The sequence below is a fragment of the Paralichthys olivaceus genome, chromosome 17 (genome assembly GCF_024713975.1).
Source record: "Paralichthys olivaceus isolate ysfri-2021 chromosome 17, ASM2471397v2, whole genome shotgun sequence".
In the NCBI taxonomy this organism is placed as follows: domain Eukaryota; kingdom Metazoa; phylum Chordata; class Actinopteri; order Pleuronectiformes; family Paralichthyidae; genus Paralichthys; species Paralichthys olivaceus.
The window spans coordinates 19,812,815-19,820,775 of record NC_091109.1 but is presented as its reverse complement, the minus strand read 5'-3'; the positions used below and the strand labels follow the sequence as shown (position 1 = coordinate 19,820,775).

The following is a 7,961-nucleotide window of genomic DNA, read 5'->3' as shown; positions in this document are numbered from 1 at the left end:
AAAGGAGTCGAGGTAAACTTATGTCACTTTCTTTCACTGCCGCCTGCAAGGGTCATAAATTACCTAATGTCCATTCAAACAGATCAGCGCACATTTACTGAAGCTCAGCCTCGAGGTCTGTCTGTAAAAAGTGAGAGAGAGAGACAGAGAGGGGAATCACTTCCCACCGCTCCGCATTGTGTGTCTCTGGCTTTCATCCAGACCTTCCATTACGTCGTCAGCAGACCATGGCCAGAAAGGTTTCAGCCACTCTATTCGATGACTGTGGAAATTGGGAACATTTTGGTTTCTTACTGGAGCATCAGTGTGACTCTGCAGAAACAATTTTGGCAGAATGTGGAAACCCTTTTCTTTCAAAGGCTTTTATTTGTTGATTTCCTAAGGATTGTCTCTCTCCGTCAGACAGGTTGTACCGAGCGTTTGTTGGGATTCGGTTGGAAGAAAATCATCCCGACCGTCAAATTCTTAATCCGGCCCCTGAACTGTGACGCAGCTATGATTTGAATTAAATATGTAAACACAGAACCACATTTTGTCCCAGTGTGGTTTATTTAAGAAAACAGTGTTTTATTACACGACTGAACTGCAGTATTTAGCCCTAATTAGTCTTTTTACAACTCTAGTACAAGTCTATTCACATGACCCACCTATAACAGAAACATACATTTTCATGTGGGCCTTGATTTTAATTACAAAATTACTCGAGTGTTTTTCCAAAAAATAAAAAACACAGATTGATGACTGAGAGATAAATAGATAAATACACAAAATAAATCAAACTCAATCGGCCAATAAATAAATAGAACAATAAATAACATTCAAAACATCTTTGGCCAAACTCAGGCCACTTCATCGTCCCCACGGGGTTGACATTGGTCTCGGTGGATGCCAGACACAGCACAGAGCTGTATCCTGAATCAATCAGCTTCACCTCTGGGGTTCTAAGGAGCAACACTGGATATGTGGCATGAAATAGCAAGTGAAAGAACAATTATATTGAGGCACTTATAAGGATGTTGTAGGAAATGACAACATTTCCGTGTGTATGCGTTTTCCCCAAGAGGAAACCAAGTGTAAGACAAGAAACATCATTCGATAGAGTGATAATTGAATGTTTGTTTTGCTCGTCTCGACCGCGCGTTCCCTCTTTCTTTTTCTTTTTTTTTTTTACAATTTTGGGACTGAGCATGTTAAAGTACCAAATAAAAACAGAAAACAGTGAGCTGGAAAAAATATGAAAACAGATAACATGGGAGGAAAAACAATGCTGGAACCTTTGCGTGTGTGTTCAACCAAAAGAACGTCGTTACATATTTGCTCTCAAAGTCTGTGGATAACATCAGTGTGTGTTCTCTGTGGTTGTTGAGTCCGACTGAGTTTCCGACTGTTCCCCGAATATCCCTGCCAAAGTCTTAAAGCGGGGCCCCCAGTCGTTGAGGTAATCGTAGTCCTCCTCGAGGTCTACGGCGAGGGACTCGATGGAGCTGAGCGACTCGGCCACCGAGCCGCCGCCCTCGTAAGCGTACGTGGCCAGGGAGTCGTAAGGGGGAGCCGAGTTGTCCATGTCGTGCTCTGTCAGACGCTGGTTGATGAAATCTCGGATGTCGGCGCTGTCCTGAGAGACGGGCGGCCGGGGATCTCGCTTCATCTCAGGTTTGACGTCCCTGCGGAACAGGTTCTCTTTGACAACCTTGGGATTGCGAAGCGTTCCCATGTCGAAGGCGTGCGTGTCCTCCTCGCCGCCCCCTTCGTCGTCGTAGTGGATGACGTTGTCGCGGATGTCCTCTTTAGATGACATGAGAGTTTCCTTTTTCTTCTGCCGTCTCAGGCCCACATAGAGGACCACGATCACTTTGGGGAATAAATCGAGAGGAGTGAGTGTTAGACCATTGTCGAGAGAAATCGCTGCAGACAACCTGAGAGGAAGAAAGATGCTGCAGTGATTTGAATCTCAGAAGACATCAACTGTTTTTTAAGGTTAGAGTGACATTTTGTTAGATTTCAGATGATTTCAGCCTTTGGAGCAGAGATGACGTTGTGAGTTTGGTTGAATGTAAAATATTTCAACGTTTGGTTTGACATTCATTGGTGCCATTTGTGGTTTGTGCGTGAAACCTCTCGACGAACATTTGATTACTTGTTGGACTGACTGCCGTGACGCTCGGTACAGATGTTCAGATGTTACAGATGTTCACGTCTCCCTCAGGATGATGTTCAGGTCCCTCAACATTTAATCATCAATAAATTGCATATCCAGTAGTTTCCCATCAGCCTCAGCTGCACCTGGTTTAATGTCGATCAGCAAACGTCAGCGAAGATGGTGAACATGCTAAATATCAGCGTGTTTACATTTTCAATGTCGTTGTTGGTGAGTTAGCATTCTGGTATTAGCAATTAGCATCACTGTATCTGTACCCGCTGCCTCACGTAGAGCCACTGTCACGGCTCAGATTAGCTGTTAGCCTCATGAAGGATCCGACCACAAGCGTTAAGTTCGTCTGTTCTCACGTCTGTGATCGGATCACGTTGACACCAGGTCTGAGTCCTGTAGGTTGTGACATGAACTCAGTGATAAAGGGCTGATAAACACAGTCAAATAAATTCTGTTTGCAACCTAGATACCTGAAATAGAAAAAAAAACCCTCTAAGTTTAATTGCTTTGATAGCACAATGCAAATAATGTGCAGTGGCAGCATTGCACGCACACACAGGAGCCGTAAACACGGCTGGGGGGTAAATTCTTACCTCTGAGAATATACCCAACGCAACAGTTTACTGCTTTAGCACGCAGCCCTTCAGGGGTTGCGTGAGGTTCTGCATATTTTTGGGCACCGCAGCACCGCCGTGTGATTTCCAACACATAATGCTACAATAAATTTCCTCCTCTGCCTTTCTCCTGTCAGTGCAATCTGTCTCCCTCCGTCTATCTCCCTCGGTGTCTCTCTCCCTGTCTCCTCGGTGAAAAATGCTGTAAAATATGTGTTTTTCCCCCCTCTGGGTTTTTAATATACGGTTACATGGAGGAGGAAGAGCAATGGCCAGGATAAAACTAGAGTCATTCAAATGAAAGAGTCCAATAAATACATTCAGACGGGGAAAATAACTCTTGAGCGGGTCTCTTACTTTCATCCTCCCTTCTTTCCGTCACTCCATCCTTGACTCTGATTTTATCTACCTGCGTACAGATAGTGTGTCAGCTCCCCCCAGTGGCTTCCACGCAGACTTCAGCGGGACAGACCGTAGGTCACAGTGGCTGAACACAGCTCGTCAGCGCCCAATCCACATCAGTGTGAAAGGAAAGAGCCGAGCAGATGAAAGTCTCTGTGACGGTCTGTTTAATTTACCTCATCATTTGTGCGCAACAGGAGAACGACGACAACTGGGTCATCCTGACAAATCCTGCACAGGAACTAAGTGGCTCTATGCAAATGTTCTCTCCCTGTGAGTTCTGATTCTCGGCGCCACATTCCTTCGCGGGGACAGCGTGACGGCGTTTGGCGCCGCGGCCTCACCCTCGGGTGCGAGTCGACTTGGAGCCTTGAAAACATTTCTTTTCTCAGTTGAAGTGAAAACAGAGACACACTGAGTGCTTTTATGTTCCCCCTCATTTTAAACAAAGAAACAGAAGCTGATATTTCACATGAATGTGAACAAAAAGAGGATTAATGCTGAAGCACAGTCGCAGTTGCATGGATGAGTCTTTTTAAGCCATATATTAGTGACAGAGAGCAAAGTAATTACAGCTCAATTCAAAGGTCATGGCCACCCTTGACTTCCACTGTAAAATGAGAACTTCTTTAACAACCGACCATCCCACATTCATAATTTAGAAAATGATGCCATAAACCTACATTTACTTCTTCCTCGCTATGCAGATGAGTTTGGACATTAATGGCAGGGAATTAAAGAGGAGTTTTACAACTATGACCTTGTGGGAAATGCACAGTAAAAGCCTGGGAAGCTGCCACAGGGCAGAAAAATTGGATTTAGTTTATGGAGCCAAGCGACCCTCCCTCCAATTTTAAATGTCTCACTGAATGACCAAAATCATATGGGCTCAGTAATTAATTGTGTACACTCCCAGAGAGATGCCAGCCAACTCTGATACCGAGCTCAGTATGTTTGGAGTCAGGTTCTGCCAGAAATTGCCAAACATTTGAAGCATGGCTAAATGAAAATAGATTTGCAATTTAAATATAAATAGTATTTTAAATATCATATTTCAAGCAAACTTAACGTTTAAAACCTGCACCAGGGACCAATGTACTTGTTCCAGAAATCTCTGTTTGTATGTGGCTCCGATCATTTTATCAGCCGCACACTTGGAGTTTGTATTGTTAATGGCCCGAGGAAGTGCAGTGTGGAATATGGTGCGATTTTGACACATGATACCTTCAATATTAATCAGCAGGTGACCAGCGCTCTGAAGAAATGGCGGCTGGGATTCTAAGTGACGTTGTCGACAACAGCAACAACAACAGCTCTGGGTTCTGCTCCCTGAGTCGAGCTCGACTGAACTTTGAATAAGCAGGAGAACAGCTCTGTGTGCAGCAGAGGTGGTGCAGCGTCACGGTTCTGCAGAGTCCAGCAGCAGGTCTTCAATTCCTTCAGGTCACTATTACAGTTTCAAAAACAAAAGCTGCAACCCAGCATCGCCAACGAAAAAGAGGAGAGTGCACGATATAGTTCTTAAAAGGTATACTCACTTTTAACTTGTGCTGACATTCGTATTTTAAGGTTGAGGCTCTAAATCAAAATTATAAGTTAGGAGCTATCGGGTTCCCTGTGTGCTGTGATACTGAAACGAGGAATGTTTACAAGCCAGGAGGCGACAGGTCTCACCTAACAAGATGATGATACAGAGAAGGATGGCAATCAGAGCGCCGGTGCTGAGACCCACGGGCAGGAAGATGGCCTCTGCGCTGCAGGTCAACAGGGATCCATCTGATTCGCACCCACATACACGGATGGTCAGGGTGCCTGTGCTGCTCTTGGGGGGGTAGCCATTATCTTCAATCGCCACAGGAAGGAAATAGATCTCCTGTAAACGCCGTCTAAAGCCGCTCCGCTTCGTCACGATCCCAGCTGTGTTATCTGGAGGAAGGAGGACAGGGAGAGTGTTTTTCTTGGAAACATATTCAGTGTTGGATTGAAAGAATCTTGCAGATTTGAGCACAGAGGCCTAAAGTGGTGCAGGTTAGAGAGTTCAGACCAAAGCAACAGAAACTTCACATCAGTCAGAAAACCCCCTGAGCCACATTACAAGTCCGTAGGTCCAAGTACAAGAAAAGATAAAACTTTTAAAAGGTCTGATGACTCTTTACGTTTGATACGAGCTGAGCTTCTCTGAATGTGATGAAGAACTGCAACATATCAAAGCCTCGGCTTATCAAAGCTCTCGCCATTTTTTTGCGCCGCTTATTTCAAACGCTGATAGAGCGGAATCACACGCGGCACATCATCCTCTGAAACACTGCAGAGCCTTTTCCATCTGCGAGCACGGTGAGAACTATTTAGATGTGTTGTTTTATTTCGCTATCTGTTTGTGCAGGCAGCTTCGCTCCTGAGAAACAGCAGTTTAGCAATGAGAGATAATAGATAAACACACACACACACACACACACACACTCACAAAGGGGAGAACTTGGGGAGACAGCCTTAGGTGTGTGGATGGCGAGTGGAATAGAGGTCGACAATGCATACGAGAGAGAGGGAACGTGTCAGGTCCGACCTGCCTGCTTCTGCCGGCTACAGCGAGACTGTCTGACCCCTGTCAAGCCGAGTTTGTTCCACTGACGAAACCTGGCACATTTTCTTGACAGGAGGTCAGGCGTTTTAGCACACCTTGCATGTTGTGCACAACTGCAATTTTTTTTGCTGGTGCTCCCTGCTCCCTCTCTTGCCAAACCTGTGCACCGTGCCCGTGGAGTTTGTATTTCCTGTCCCTGCCGATCAGATCTCACTCTGTATCTGCAGAGTGTACTCGCAGTCCCCCCCCCCCCCCCCGGCAGTCAGGGAACTGTAAGACAGTGTGTCCAAGAGGTAAAACTGGATCAGAGGTTCGGACCGGGGCCTGTCAGGGATGGTGAACGCATTCGTTTCCCCGGCCTCATCCTGCCACGACTCACTTTTCATTACCAATCTCTCTGGTTGGACTTCAAAGGGTTTGACTGCTGCACACTGCAGAGTTCCATAAGAACCATAAAAACCGCTGCATGTGTGTGAGATACTTTCAGAGCTGAAACTGAACCATGCCACTCTTGTTGCTCAGGTAACAAGCTATTGATGATCATTTCTGTTGCAGGCAAAATCTTCAACTCTATTTTTTTACTGTTTCACTCTTCACTGATTCTCCACCTCAGACTGAGAGAAAAACTTACTTCCAAAGTCTCGGATTGTGAAATTCTTGTTGCTTTTAAAATCTTCTTTTGGTGATTTGAAGGAGAAATGTTGCCCAGACATCGGGAGATCCTGGTCTTTTGCACCAAAGGTTTGAATCACCTGTTGAAATAATAAGGAAAGAAACATTCGATTATAAATTGGCCCTCGTCACACTTGTGGTCCTGTCTCCATTGGGGGTGCATCAGTGTACAATAGTTGTGTTGTATTAATGGAGAAAACATTGTTACAGGTCAATTTGTTCCTGCATGTCAGACCTGTCAGTGCAGAAACAAGGCAGTGAACTGTTCTCTCTCTCTCTCTCTCTGGATTCAGTCCCTTGATTGATAACTTGTTGAAGTCTCTGGATGATCTGGACTCACAGTGTGATGGATTAAATTTATCTCAAACTGATGGAGCTTGCTCAAGAGTTGAAAACAGAAAACACTTGTTTCTATTTGACGCCTGCTGTAAGCCACAGAACGAACCACAATAAAAGAAGAAAGAGACGGGATTTGATTAATCCGACAACAAACTCGATCATCATGTGTTGAAAATGTGTTTATTGAAACAACACCCAGCCGACTTCACACAAACTTCCCTGTGCTCGACAGACTGCTGATTCAGCCGCCTCTGCACCAGACTGCTGACGGTCTTTTATACTTTCTTCTTTTCCCCACAGGTCTCTGAGCTTTTTCTGGATCTGTCTCTCCTGCCCAGCTGTGCCGCCCGTCGGCTCTTCACCTCTTGCTGGGCCTGACCTCCTGCAGACCTGATCCCCCTGCCCGGCACCCCCCGGATCCCCCCACGTACAAGGGGGCAACTAATCAGCCCTCCTGCCCTGTTCCATTAACCTGACGATGTTGCTCCGTGCTTCTCTCACCTCTCTGTATTTGAATAGAATTCCCCGAGGGGGAGTGAACGTGACACCAGGTGTGATGAGTGTTTGTTGTGTTCCCCGCAGCAGATGTAAACTTCACACTATTGATTTCCTACAACGAAATTAGCTTGTGATGAATAAATCGAGAGCAACAATTACACTTCCATGTAATCTGTCAAACCAATTTTTTCGGGTAAATCAATTCTGTTAGAAATAATAAATACAGCCCATCAGACTTTACCACAGTCCATATATCAAAATTACATGTTTTGCTGGGTGTCCCAGTGGAAGAGCAGTTAAGTTGCATCCAACAAAACTGCAGTGTCTCAGCTTCGATTCATCATAACCCTGTCTGCCAACTCTATTAACTGTGTGTATATAGAAAATACAAAGAAATCATACATCCTATCAAACAGATGATTTTTTGTTCTATAAACAAACATGAATTGTTTGGGGAAAAATCTGAAAATATCAGCTTCAAAAACAACAAGAATTGTTGTATATTTTAATTTCTATATTAATTAGAATCATCTGTTATGTTCAAGTACAGATTTTCCCTCACTCTTAATGTGTTTCCCATCTCCTCCCAGTCACAAGTGGAGCTGTGCCTGCTGCAGCTGCTTATTATTATCTCCTGCTTTTGTGCACGTGGAATGGTTTTAAGCGTCTTCCTCTCTTGCACTCAGCTGCATTGTAAGTTAAG

General features: G+C 44.9%; 1 protein-coding gene across 1 annotated transcript in view; it reads right to left on the bottom strand.

Moving 5' to 3' along the window:
• Positions 1-530: 530 nt before the first annotated feature.
• The window catches only part of LOC109640517 (cadherin-12-like), an 85,486-nt gene continuing 78,055 nt past the window's right edge, over positions 531-7,961 (bottom strand). Inside the window, exons 10-12 of the mRNA XM_020104578.2 lie at positions 6,381-6,501; positions 4,843-5,094; positions 531-1,851 (exon numbers count right to left, since the gene is read on the bottom strand). Coding sequence (XP_019960137.1) covers positions 1,340-1,851; positions 4,843-5,094; positions 6,381-6,501 — 885 coding nt within the window. The 3' untranslated portion in view covers positions 531-1,339. The remainder of the gene's footprint in view (positions 1,852-4,842; positions 5,095-6,380; positions 6,502-7,961) is intronic.